Below are 14,178 nucleotides of genomic sequence, written 5' to 3' on the forward strand. Positions count from 1 at the left end.
GGAAGTTGCAGGGAGAAGCCCCTATGTGTGTCCAAGGTGATGGTGGTTTGACTTACCTTGAGGCCTCCCACTGAGCTTGAACAGTGGGGAGGTCACATCTAGTGGTGGATGCTCCGGCTGGCTGCAACTTGGCATCCCTGTTATGAACATGAGGTCTAATTGCTTTGTTTTGAACTTTATACAGAACTAGAACATATGTCCAGAAAAGTACACATAAGTGAGCACAGCCTGATGAACTCTCAAAACCCACCGTGAAGGCACATCCTGAAGGAGAAACAGGACATTGCTGGTGCCCCAGAAGCCCCCTGGAGACCCCATCTCGTTACTTCCCCAAAGAATAACCACCATGCTGACTTCATCTGCAGATCTGTTGGCTTGTTACTGACTTTCTGCAAATGGGATTTTGCAGTGTACACTCCTTGCCAACAGCTTCTCTGGAGGTTCATCGTGTTGTTTTGGGTGGTGGTAGACTGTTCATTCCTGTTTCTGCTGCACCATAGTCACTGGGTGACGATGTGCTTTACCTCAGTGAGCAATTCAGGCTGTTTCCATCCAGGGCTTAAAAGGTGGGTACTGCCATGAACTCCCTTGTGCTCTTTTGAGGAAGACATGCATGCATTTCTTTTGGCCATATACCTAGTAGTGGAAGCGCTGGGCTGTAGATCTATAGAAGTTCAGCTTAGGAGACATTGTCAAATAGTATTTCAAAGAAACAGAATAAAAATCATGCATTCCAGCAATGCACACGAGTTCCAGGTCAACACTTGCTATGTTCTCTTTTTGTTTCAGCCCTTACGGTGGGCGAGTGTCTGTTTTTTGTGCTGAAGGAGGCTTGCTAGAGTGCATTGCTACTGTTAGTAATGAAGAATAGTTGAGAGTAAGAGCTAAGACAAACACCGCGATGGTGTACACCTGTCTTGCGTGGCTCTCAGCCCTAAGGGGCACAGCTCATTTGTGACCCTTGAACTCACGGTTCTTGCTGTTAGAGTGTCTAAAAGCTGGCCTTTCTTTATGGCAGTTTTGGAAGGTATGTTAGCATGTGCCCTCTGGGGAGAGATGGGCCCTAAAAAGCCTGGAAAGGGGAGAGGTAGGTATTTGTTTTCTTGAGACTTCCTCTTTGCCTAGGAATTCACTGCACTGAAATTTCTGGATCCCCTTGTGATCTGGATTGCCAGTGCAGCAGGGTGAGCCTCCCAGGTCTGACCTTGCTGCAGCTCAGAGGTGCTACCAGAACCAAAGGAGACCAGCACCACAGGAAGGCATTAGGGCAGAAGCGTCTATGGTATGCTCTGGGTCAGGCTGAAGGTTACAGTCCTCCTGGGTGGCTTGGGAGGAGGATGAAGATAGAGGATAAAAGTAATGGTGTCTGGAGCCCTGATGCCAAGTGCAGCGCTTGGGTCTGGGTGGTGGAGTTGAAATTAAGAGCTGCTGACCCTGTAGGGGAAAACACAGATGATACCCCCCCGCTGGTGGCCAGACCTGGGTGACCAGCCCCCTGGGGATGGAAGCAAATGGGCGGCGACTGTGATGGGCTCTCATCTGGGCTCCAGGTGACCAGGAAAAGGTGAAGGAGTCAGACACCCTCTTGAAAGCATCACCGCATGTAGAAGAGCATCTGTGGTGTCCCAGGGCCAATAGTCTCATCAGAGGGAAACCTTGGGAGGCCCCCTTGGTCAGCTCTCTGCCTCTGCTCAAGTGCACTGCTTTACTCAGGTGAAGGCAGCCCCATGCATAGCCCTAGACTCTGGTGGGTCCCTGCAGGGTGACCTCTGTTAGTTATGGTTCACTGTCTCTGGTCAACTTCCTGCTCTCCCCTGGGATCCCCTGGATCTCTTTAGGACCAGCAAGGACAGTGACAATGGTGAGCACAGTGGCTGCCCTGAGACCTGCTTGGGCTTTGTCCCTGCTGTTAGATACTTGTGGTTGCTCCTGGTTGGAGGCTTGCTTCTCAAAACTCCCAAGGGAGAGTTTGCTCATTGCAATGGCCTCTGTCTCAAAAAGCAAAAAAGGAGGGCTCTGGAGGAGGCCCTGACACTGAATTGCATGAATCTGCTCAGAGATGCTGAGTCCCTGAAGATGAGGTGAACATGAGGTCCCTGATGACAAGGGACCTTATTTTTGGATCAGAATGAAAGAAAATAAACAAAAAACCTGAAGGAGAACCTTCAGTGGACACGCTGTGCTGGAATCTGTGGAGGGATGTATTCAGAGCAGAGAGTGGTGTCTGCATCTTCTGGGGGTGCTGCCGGACAGGCAGGGGCTTCTTTTTTTTTTTAAATTTTTTATTTATTTACTTATGATAGTCATAGAGAGAGAGATAGAGAGGCAGAGACATAGGCAGAGGGAGAAGCAGGCTCCATGCACCGGGAGCCCGACGTGGGATTCGATCCTGGGTCTCCAGGATCGCGCCCTGGGCCAAAGGCAGGCGCCAAACCGCTGCGCCACCCAGGGATCCCAAGGCAGGGGCTTCTTAGGGGGCTTCGGGCGTGAGTGCTAGAGGCTGAGCATGGTGGCATCTGTGCGAGGAACTGCGCGAAGGAGAATAAAGGAAGCAGAAGCATTTCTTCTTGTTTTATTAGGTCTGCAAGTATTTGAAGTCTCTGATTCCAGCCCTGGACGCCTCACACTGGGCAGCAAAGCCAGGGGTGTCAGGACAGCCCTTGAGTCCAGGATGCACCCTCCTGCTCCTGAAATTTTGCCTTTATAAGTTCCCTTCTTTGGGTCTTGGAGATTTTTTTTTGTATTGATAAATGTTTTTTTAATTTTTATTATTTTTTTGTTTCAACCTCTTCTGGGAGGGGCCATTTACCTGCTTCTATCCCCTTTTCTTTCTTTCTTTCTTTCTTTCTCTTTCTTTCTTTTAGGAAAAACTCACATGACATAAAATTGACCATTTTGAAGGGAACCATTCAATGGCATTTAGCACATTCGTGATGTGGCCTAGTCCAGAGCAAGCCTGTACCAGCTAGTTTAGCAGTTACTGCCCCTTCTCCCCACAGCACCACCAGCCCCTGGCAACAACCATTAGTCAGCTGTCTGGATGGATTTGCCTATTCTGGACGTTTTATGTAAATGGAATCACACAATATATGGCCTTTGGTGTCTGGTTTCTTCCACATTGATGGATGTTGTTGAGGTGTATCTACATTGTAGTGGAGAGCATCAGTGCTAAGTTCCTTTTTATGACTGAATTGTGTTCCTTTTTTATAAAAAAAATTATTTGAGAGTGAGTGAGTGAGAGAGAGAGAGAGAGAGAGAGAGAAAGAGCACAAACAGGGGGAGCAGCAGGCACAGGGAGAGGGAGAAGCAGACTCCCTGCTAAGCAGGGAGCCTGATGCAGGACTGGGTCCCCAGACTCTGGGATCATGACCTGAGCCAAAGGCAGATGCTTCACCAACTGAGCCACCCAGGCAACCCGATCATGTACCTGTGGAAGAGGGTCCCCAGGACCTCACTGGGCATTGCCCGCTCTTTGGTCCATACGCCTCTGGGAAGCAGAGGGACCTCATTCTCCCTTATAGCCAAGCATGTGCCCACTCTGTGCCATGTTTGTGCCCAGACTTGGAAGTCCAAGCATATCCTTTGCCTCTTATTTCTACCTGGTTAAGGCACGACAAGCAGAGGACACTCCACGGCTCTGCCTTCCTCCTGATTGTTCTGTAGCCATGGCCCCAGCTCATCCACGGGCAAGTCCAAGGCTGCTGTTCAAGAACATGGATGATGCCCTGGAATCCCCTCTGTTACAGAGGAGGAGACACACTCTGGTTCGTTGCAGCAGAGGGTCATTTTAGGAGCAGGGAACAAATGGAAAACAGCCAGGTTGTGAGCTGGCCTTTTCTCAGTGCCAGAGCACGTGGGTCCTTGGGTTCTACCAGTAACATGCCAGGCATTCCCTGGCCACACTATCCTGCCTGGATGCTGTGTTTATTTTCCTCCCAATGAAGGCATGCCCCATCATTCCTTTTCCCCGTGTGGCCAGGGCTGCCGGCTTCCTCCTCAGGGACCCTAGTCCCCTAGCTGTGTGTGCTCCCTCCAGCTCATGGGGACCCCTCCCCATCTCCAGGTGAAGAGCAGGCTGTGCAGATTCCATCCATTCATACCTGCCCAGACACACCTGCTTCCATTCCATCACTTGTGGCCCCTGAAGCAGATAGCAAGCTGGTTCCCAGCGTGTTGACGAAACAGAAAACTAATGTGCTTGCCAAAATGCTGGGGCTCCTACTTCCAGGTGCTTGTACAAATAATAGGACACTTAGTTTTCAGCGGAGAGCCATTCACTGCCTGTCTTCGCTGTGTCTCCCAGAGGAAAGGGGAGGCCTGCTCTGGCTCCGTATTTTTTACCACTGTCTTGAACTAAAGTGGTTTCATACATGTATACATCTTTTTCCTACCCCACAGAATTAAGGCAGCAGCAGGTGTGAAAATATCGGCCGTGCGAGTCAGCAGCGAGCAGCAATGGGCAGTCCAGGAGGACATAGACGGCAGTGGCGAGCAGACGACAGCTACCCTAACCTGTGTGGGCCACCACCCTGACACGCAGAGCAGGTGAGCACTGACTTCCCTGTGCGCGGTCTGGCCATGGTGGGGCTGGGGTGGCTGCAAAAGTTGATAGCAGAATAATCTGCGCATAAATGAAGTGATGCCTCTGCCTTTAATGGGCAATGTGTTCCTTTTGCTCAGCAGCACTGCTTTCTTGTTTGGCTTCCGAATGGCTCCATTATGGGGCTGCGCTGCTGTGGGAGGCTTTTATTCTTCACGCTCTTTATACACCAATGATCCAATTAGGTTGAGCAGTCTCAAAAATTACCTGAACTCGCATATGTGCAGGGTTCGAGAACTGTATTTTAGGAATTTATTATTATTAGTGTTATTGTTTGCACCGAAGACTGAAGAATGAAATGAGGATCATAGAAATGATTTAAGAGGCAAGGGGGAAATGTACCTTTCTATGAACAAACGGAGGGTGGCTAGAGCGACTGAGTAATTGTCTCTTAGTGCTTAAATGCAGTCATTTTGCAGATATCACACCTGGGTATTGGTGTAATGGATGCCGAGTGTGAAGTCAGATGAACTTGGCGTTGTGGCAGGCACTTGTCCTCTCCAGCTCAGATACTGGCCGTGGGTTTCATGGGGCTGCACTCACTAGGTGGTGGAGGGGGGGTCACTGCTAGTCACCATGCATTAGGACTCCAGAAAGGCAGAGGGAGCTGTCCCCACTGTGGCAACAGCCTTCTCTATTGAGGGGTCAGGCCAATGAGCCACTAGACGTGTAACCCCAGCCCCTGCCTTCAAGCCACAATGGTTCACACTTCATTCAGCCAGGATGAGACTCCGAGGCCTCAGCTGAGCAGGTGAGCCCCTTGCGGATCTCTTGTCACCTTCCATCGTCATATCCTGTTCTCTTTTCTGTCTCTTCTAGGATTTATTTTTTATTTTTTATTTTTTTTAAATATGCTCTTTTTTTTCCCAACAAGGAGCTTTGGGTTTTTTTTTTTTTTTAAGATTTTATTTATTTATTTATTCATGAGAGAGAGAGAGAGAGAGAGAGAAAGAGGCAAAGACACAGGCAGAGGGAGAAGCAGGCTCCACGCAGAGAGCCTTACATAGAACTCGATCCTGGGACCCCAGGATCACACCCTGGGCCAAAGGCAGGTGCTTAAACCGCTGAGTCACCCGGGCTGCCCTCTTCTAGTATTTAAACTCACAGAGATCCACAGTGTTAAGCCTTAAGGGGGTACCCTGTGAACGCACTGGGTGTGGGTGGGCGGGTGGGCTCCTGAGGCTCGGAGAGATTGAGGGAAGCTTGCTTCCTCCAGTGGAGTCCTGCACTGAGTGCTCCCTGCCTGGGTAACCCTAGGCAGCCTTAACCAGGACCCTGTCCTACCTGCTTTTGAAGATCTTTTTCTTTCTGTCTTTCTTTTTTAAAAATCTTTTATTTAATTTATTCATGAGAGACACAGAGAGAGGCAGAGACACAGGCAGAGGGAGAAGCAGGCTCTTCACAGGGAGCCCAATGTGGGACTCAAGCTGGGATCCCAGGATCATGCCCTGAGCGGAAGGCAGACGCTCAGCTGCTGAGCCACCCACACGTCCCATGAAGATCTCTTTCAAAGAGAAAGGAGTGAGTGGTCACCGGCCTCCTGTTAAGAATATTGCTGACTCCAGACTCAACATTCTGATTATCCTCCTCTCTATCCCTTGATGGAGCTTTCTGTCCGCAACCTTGCATGGTGCATGATTTCACTGGAAGTCTATCTCCCTGCTGAGTGTTCCCACATCCCAAATTGTCAGTATATGGGGAGAGCCTAGGATTTTTATATTGGCTCAGATGCTTTCATCTGCAAGTACTAGGATACCCACTGAAACATGGCTGCTGCAGCACGGTTTTATCATCTCACTTGGCAAGAAACTTAGGAGCAGGTAGTTGGCTGCTGGCTAATCTGGCAGCAAAGGTGGTGTCACCCAGGTGTGTCCTGTCTTCCTCTCTGTAGTACCTAGCTCCCTGAATGTCATCCTTCATCTTCATCTTGCTCAAAATCACAAGGTGGCTGCAGCAGTTCCAGGCATTACCAGCTCACCCAGTTGTTCACTAATATGGGAAGGGAGAGCTGCTTCTCCTGTGTACCTCTTTTTTATCAGGGAAAAAGTCCTGGAAGTTGTTTCTTTAGATCTCATGGAGGAGTGATGGGCCCCTGCTTTTGCCCAAGAAGCAGTCTGGGAAAGCAAACACCTGGCCCTGTTTTGGAGAGTTGTAGGGGGGGTGTCTTTGTTATAAAGGAAGAAGGGTGGGAGAAGGTGGTCAGCTAGCACTGCTGACCACTCTCTTCAAACGTGGTGCCTGCCAAGGGTTGTGGCTTCATCTCTGTTTTGCGCTGGGGCTCAGACTCCCTCTGGGTTGCTAAAGTGTTGGTCAGATAGTCTTTGTCCAGTGGCTGAAGCCCAAGTGAAAAGGAGTCTTGGGTTCCTCATGCAGATGGAGCTGTTACCAGGGGCATCTGGATCCACATGCCAAGTGGTGTCTTTAGTGCCCTGGCCCCTGTCTTTTTGGGTTGGCAACATCTCCAGCAGGATCTTCCCTCCTGGTGGCAGGTTGGCCACCAGCAGCTCCCCAACGTCCATCCTGCTGTTGCGGTCACTTCAGGGAGGATGCTGCTTTTCCCTGTCAGGTCCACTGGCTCTGTTTGGTCTAGTTTGAATCATGGAGCTACCAGAACCAATCTCTGTGGCCACGCACCTGAATGACATGGACTTAAAGGATGGGGAAGTGTTCTGGGGGATGGATGCTGGGGGTGAGGAGACAGAAATGAGAGGGGGCCTTGTGGTTACCACAGTCCTGCTCTACTGGAGAGGCCCGAATGGAATGTTTGGACTTACACCCTCTGAAATCACCATTTGAGTATATATACATCTTGGGCATAGATTTTCCTTGACTTAAAATGGGGTTAGCTCCTGATAGACCTGTTGTAAGATGAAAATATCATGAGTCAAAAAATGCATTTTTCAGACCTGACCTATGGGACACCACAGCTTAGCCTGGCCCACCTAATTCATGCTCAGAGCACTGATATGAGCTCCTGTTGGGCAAAATCATCTACTGCAAAGTCTGTTTTATAAGGAAGTGTTGACTCTACCATATAATTTATTGAGGACTGCACGGACAGTGACAAACAGAATGGCTGTGTAGGTGCAGGTTGTAGTCAGTGACCCTGGTGATCACATGACTGATGAGGCACTGTGTTTGCTGCCCAGCATCATGGGAGAGGATGGGGCCACAGATCGTGAGCCCAGGACGAGATCCAGATTCAAAATTCCAAGTATGCTTCCTTCTGAATGCATGTTCCTTTTATATCATCATGAAGTCGAATGGTTGCAAGTCAAGTTTTCCTGTGTCAAAAGGGTCTGTACGAGGGCAGTATCTGTGGTCTAGATGTAGGAAATGGACTTTTTGAAATATTTGATCATGTGATGATGTTTTAAATTGAAGATAAAACATAGGCTGTGGTTATCACTTTTGATAAAGTTACAGGAGAAGAAAAGTCACTACATAGGCAGAGTTACATAATGATGAGATGCCCTCCTATCCAGTGTCCTCCTCATTCTTCTCCACTTCGGTGTTTGACCTCCCTGGGGCTGTAGGAAGGACGGGATTGATGCTTTGGCATGACAATTTATACTTATCTAATAACTCTCTAAAATTCATTCCATAATCTAAATAAATAATTGCTTCTTTTTGTACTTTGCTGTTGAATTGTGATGTCAAATGAGGTGTGAAATACAAGCTCATGGACCGTGTTTGCCAGCTAACAAAGTGAATATATGAATATATCCCTAACAAAACATCCCTCAGAAAGCTGTAATCTCTGAATTGTGACAACCTTGGGTGGAATAGAGTTTTTAATAGAATATAATGTACAAACTGCCTGAAATTCTGTGATAAGAATTAAAAATGTGTCATATGGGAAGGCCCGATGCGCTCAGTTAGAAAGGCAGTAAAAGGTCTTAATTTAAAATATTTTAATGAATGCTCATTGTGAAGAAATGTGAATAATAAAGATGAAAACCGCAAGATAAAGAGTAGCGTTACCAAAGGAGGAGAGAAGAGATTAGAAAAATAAGGAAATTTGAAAGTGTTGGGAACAGATAACACGACACTAATGGAAGGTGGCTGCCAGGTGGTTTGCATGGAGACCACGCGTGGTCTGAGCTGGAGACAAGGTTGCTCCTTGAATGGTTTCTGTGGTTGTCGGGACCCAAATCTCTGAGAAAAAAAGCTGCAACTTTTTCTGTGGTCAGAAACCACAATACAGAGCTCATTCTCACCTAAACTACTGGAGAAAAGCTCAGTGATGTACCACAGGAGTTTGTGCCCCTCCATAAGATAGAAAAGCAAAAGCCCCCAAATAGATTTCTTTAAAGAAATAGACACACCCCGTAAACTCAGCTCAACGTGAAATCAAGACCAAGGTCAGATGTTTACTGTGGAGTGTTACCTGTTTGAAAATCTGGAGCTGATCTTCCAGGAGTTCTTTGCCTGCTTTCATCCAGAAAATCCTAGGCAAATGAAGGGATTGCCCTCCTGAGTGACTGGACTAATTCATTGGTTTTTCTGAAATTCAGCTGTTAAACATGAAACCACACTGTTAGTATAAGAAAACCACTGTGTCAATGTCATTATATGAATTCAGGAAACACCAGGATAAATGATTCACTGCACTTCAGGATTTTTTTTTTTTTTTTTTTTTTTTTAGAAGAAGGACAAAGGAAGTTCAGTGGTGGTAGCAGCCTCCTCTGCCTTCACATATGAGTGGTGTTTCCTACCTGATTCTGTTTGTCAGTTTCTTTCCTTCTTTTTTTTTTTTAAGGTTTTATTTCTTTATTCATGAGAGACACACACACACACACACAGAGAGAGAGAGAGAGAGAGAGAGAGAGGGAGGCAGAGACACAGGCAGAGAGAGAAGTAGGTTCCATGCAGGGAGCCTGATGTGGGACTCGATCCCGGATCTCCAGGATCATGCCCTGTGCTGAAGGCAGGCACTAAACTGCTGAGCCACCCAGGCATCACTTTTTTTTTTAAGATATTATTTATTTTAAGATATTATTTATTTATTCATGAGAGACACAGAGAGGCAGAGACATAGGTGGGAGTGTGACCCTGCTGACACCTTGATTTTGGAGCTCTAGCTTCCAGAACTATGAAAGAATATATTTCTGTTGCTGTAGGCTGTTAAGTTTGGGATGGTTTGTTATAGCAGCTATAGGAAACTAATACAGGGGCTTAATGACTACTTGCTGAGTGCATAAATCAAGATTTCTCAATCCTGGATGCATATCAAAGTAGCCTGGAGGTCCTTAACAAGTACACATCCCTCATACTTTACACTTCAGTGGGTCCCAGGCATTGATGTTGTAAAGACCCTCCAGGTCATTTTTTAAAAAAGATTTGTTTATTTGAGAGAGAGAGCGAGTACAGAAGCAGGAGTTGCAGAGGGAGAGGGAGAAAGAATCTGAAGCATACTCTGCTCTGAGTGCGGAGCCCGACTTGGGGCTCAATCTCACAACTGTGAGATCATGACCTGAGCCAAAACCAAGAGTCAGATGCTCAACCTACTGTGCCACCCAGGTGCCCCTGCAGGTGATCTTAATGTGTAGCCAGAGTTGGGAATTAGTGGGATACAGGAATGAATTAAATAGTACTGAATTCAAACACCATTAAGAAGATAAAGGTTGTTTATTTTTAACAGTTTTAGGATTTGAAAATTGTGGATTTAGAAACACACAATTGTTAGATCTACAATAAAAATTGAAACTGGGCAGCTAGAAATCTCTCAGTAGCAGCTGCCAGGATAGTTCTAAACCAGGATTTAAGGTATAGAAACACATCATGTGCTGGATCTGTCTGTAATTCATTCCACAAAGTGACAACAAGGTTTGCCTATGGGAAATGAAGGGCTCGTCCCCCACACCCAAAAGGGATCAGGCCAGCCAAAGAAAAGGGAAAGAGAAATATTTTAAAAACATGCCATCTCTATTTCTAGCCAGTGTGAAACTCCGTGAATTTATACTGCTGGCTAATTTCAGCATAGGTATGTTAGAAGTCTTCTTACTTTGAAAGTAATAGATGTTCAATTGTAGAAAATTTAGAAGATACATCAAATAAGATGGAGAAGATAAAAATCATCCCTGAACCTACGTATGATTCAAAGGTAACCATTGTTTTTTTTTTTTTTTAAAGACTTATTTATTTATTTATGATAGAGAGAGAGAGAGAGAGAGAGAGAGGCAGAGAGGTAGAGACACAGAGACACAGGAGGAGGGAGAAGCAGGCTCCATGCTGGGAGCCCAACATGGGACTCGATCCCGGGACTCCAGGATCACGCCCTGGGCCAAAGGCAGGCGCCAAACCGCTGAGCCACTCAGGGATCCCCGGTAACCATTGTTAATATTTTGATGAATATATTCATATGTATGTGTTTACACGGATGTGGATGTACACAAATATGTTATTTTTGTCAATACTAGAGTTTGTAGCTTTGAAAGGTGTTTTCTCTCACAATGTAGAATAAATATATGGCAATATCTTTTCAGGTTGTTAAATATTTGAAACAAAAATTATCAGCCCCTTTGAAAAACTAATGAAAGGGGCAGACTCTCTTTCTCCAAAAATACAAATATGCACACATACAAAAACCTTTTCCAGCAAATAAACATTCACAGAGCCTTTCAATGAACCTGTAGTTTTAAGTGTAATATTTAATAGTGGTATAATATTCTATTGATATTATAGATCTGTTTACTTATCATGTTTCATTTTTCCCCCCTTTTAAACATTCTTTTTACATTCTTTAAAAATGTAAAATGCCTTTTGACTACTTCTGTGGTCAGTCTTCAGGAAAGAGTGCTAGAAACGAGTGGGTAGGTCACAAGATACGATGAAGTTTTAAATTTTTGATGATTTTGTGAAATTTTTTTTGCCGATTTACACTGCCAGCTGTGTGTGAGAGTGCCCTGTTCCTGGTTCCTTTGCCAACATTAGGCATTGCCTCAAGAGGATAATTTAATAATTGGAATATGGCTATGTTCTTGTAGGCTTAATTTCCACTGACTTGATTTTTGGTGAAATCTGAGTTTTCCCCCTTGTTTGTCTGCAAATGTCTCTCTGCTTTGTTGTGTTTCGTTTATTATGATTATATTTTCACTTTAGCCATGTTTTAGGTTTTGTATTGTCGAATCTCTTGTAATTGTTATTCAAGTGAAGGACTCCCACCTGGAGGAGGGGTGGTGCAGGATGCCTAAAAACCCACCCATCAGCCTAGCCTCTGAGTGATGTCAGAGATGACCAGAACCAGACCCCAGTGCAAGTGGTAAAGTTAGATTTTACTTGGAAACTGTTGCAGAAAAGGGAAAAGATACCTGCATGTAATCTGTAGAGCTTGTGGGAATTTATAGCTGAGGAGCAGAGTTGAGGTGGGGTGGGGTCAGTAGATGACATGTGACTAAGAGGGGTTATCTTGGGTAAGAGGCAGTCCTGGCCAGACTGCCCCAACCAGATTCTTGCTGAGGGCAGGCCCCAGTGAGCAGACACCAAGGGTGGGCTTGAGGAATTTGGTTAGAATATAGAGAGTAATCAGATATCAGGGATGGGGCCATCGGGCTCTGAAGGTGTGGCAAGAACAGAAACAAGTTTGGAGGGAGGGGGCATTCAGAGGAGCCCGTGTCCAGTCTAGTTAAGGAGAGAGTCTTTGTCACTGACTGTGTGGAGCAGTGCCCACTGCTGGTCTGGTAAAGACGAGTAGTGTGAGTGACTGCTGGACCTTTATTGTCTTCAGCCATTGTAGTATGGACTTAATTTCTTACCAGGCATAATGAAGTCTATGCTGACTGATACAAAGAACTTTCAAATACACGTTTTACAAATAGACTTTTTCAAGCACTTGTAGGTTACAGCAGAATTGAAGTTATAGAGAATTCTCATACTTCTCCTGGCACAGCGTCCCCCATTATTAACATCCTGCAATAGTATGGTACATTTGTTTTTAATTGATGAACCAATACTGATATATTTTTTTAAAGATAGATTTATTTATTTATTTATTTATAGTACAAGTAGGGGGGAGGCAGAGGGAGAGGGGGAGAGAAAATCTTAAGCAGATTCCCCGCTGAATGTGGAGCCCAATGCCAGGCTTGATCTCATGACCCTGAGATCATGACCTGAGCTGAAATCAAGAGTCAGATACTTAACCCACTGAGCCACCCAGGTGCCCTCTGATATATTCTTTTTAACAAAGTATGTGGTATAGTATGTGGTAGGATTCACTCTTGGTGTTGTGCATTCTGTGGGTTTAGACAAATGTATAATGATGTGTGTCTACCATTCCAGTATCAAAAATAATAGTTCCGTGGCTAAAAGTTCTCTGTGCTCAAGCCTATTTATCTCTTTCTCTCTCCTCTAGAATCCCTGGCAACCACTGATCTTTTATTGTCTCCATAGTTGTGCCTTTTCCAAAATGTCATATAGTTGAAATCATACAATCTGTTGCCTTTCCAGACTGGCTTCTTTTACTAAGTAATATGCATTTAAGTTTCCTTTGCATCTTTTCATTGCTTGATAGCTCATTTATTTTCAGTATTGAATAATATTCCATTGTCTGGATCTACCACAGTTTATTTATCCATCACCTACTGAAGGACATCTTTGTTGCTTCCAAGTTTTGGCAATTATGAATAATGCTGCTATAAACATCCATGTGCTAGCTTTTGTGCAGACATAAGTTTCTAGCCTCTTTGGGTAAATACCAATAAAGTGTGATTGTTGGATCGTATGGTAAGAGTATGTTTAGTTTTGCGTGAAGCTGCCAAACTGTCTTGCAAAGTAGCTCTGCCACTGTGCATTCTCATCAGTAGTGCGTAGGAGTTCCACTGCTCCACATCCTCATTAGCATTTGGTGCTGCCGTGTTCTGGATAGTGGCCATTCTGATAGGTATGCAGTGGTATCTTATTACTGTTTTAATTTTCAGTTCCCTAATAACATATGATGTTTAATATCTTCTCATAGGCTTATTTTTCATCTGTATATCTTCTTTGGTGTGTGTTCAGATTTTTTGCCCATTTGTTAATCGGGTTGTTTTGTTCTCTTACTGTTGTGTGTTAAGAGGTCTTTGGTATTTTAGATACCACTCCATTATTGGTTATGTGCTTCACAAATATCCTCTTCTAATCTGTGGCTTCTCTTTTCATCCTCTTTTTCAGATAAACATTTTGAGTTGTGATACCATGTGTGGAATAAATTCATAGGTTTCAAGGTGACTATATTTAGGTGACTCAGAAGTTTCCCTAATTCCCAAGATGGCTGGTTTGGGGCAGAAAAATCCATATTTGGGTATTCTGATGTGTTTGGAAAAAAATGTGTCTTTCTTTATGATTCTGAGTCTTCCTGCTGACCAGGAGGGCCTTGATGGTTGAGGACTTCGTCCCTGGCAATGTACATACAGCCTCACACAGCTCATTCCTAGTGTGTCCCTGTGGCCACCTGTAGCCTTCCCTCACTAGTCCATTCTGCTACTAGCTGCCAGACTAATCATAAAACACCACTTTTTTTGAGACCTTGTGGTTCTCTGTGGCCTGTCTCAGCAAGTATAAACAATTGGCTAGGCTTTTACAGTCCTTTTTAGATGGAG

At 45.3% G+C, this 14,178-nt stretch overlaps 1 protein-coding gene across 1 annotated transcript in view; it reads left to right on the forward strand.

Moving 5' to 3' along the window:
• Positions 1-14,178, forward strand: part of TMEM132B (transmembrane protein 132B) — a 367,875-nt gene that overhangs the window by 188,941 nt on the left and 164,756 nt on the right. The window contains exon 3 of the mRNA XM_041729488.1: positions 4,399-4,545. Within this exon, the coding sequence (XP_041585422.1) occupies positions 4,399-4,545 (147 nt within the window). The remainder of the gene's footprint in view (positions 1-4,398; positions 4,546-14,178) is intronic.

Source organism: Vulpes lagopus, chromosome 14 (genome assembly GCF_018345385.1).
Source record: "Vulpes lagopus strain Blue_001 chromosome 14, ASM1834538v1, whole genome shotgun sequence".
In the NCBI taxonomy this organism is placed as follows: Eukaryota; Metazoa; Chordata; class Mammalia; order Carnivora; family Canidae; genus Vulpes; species Vulpes lagopus.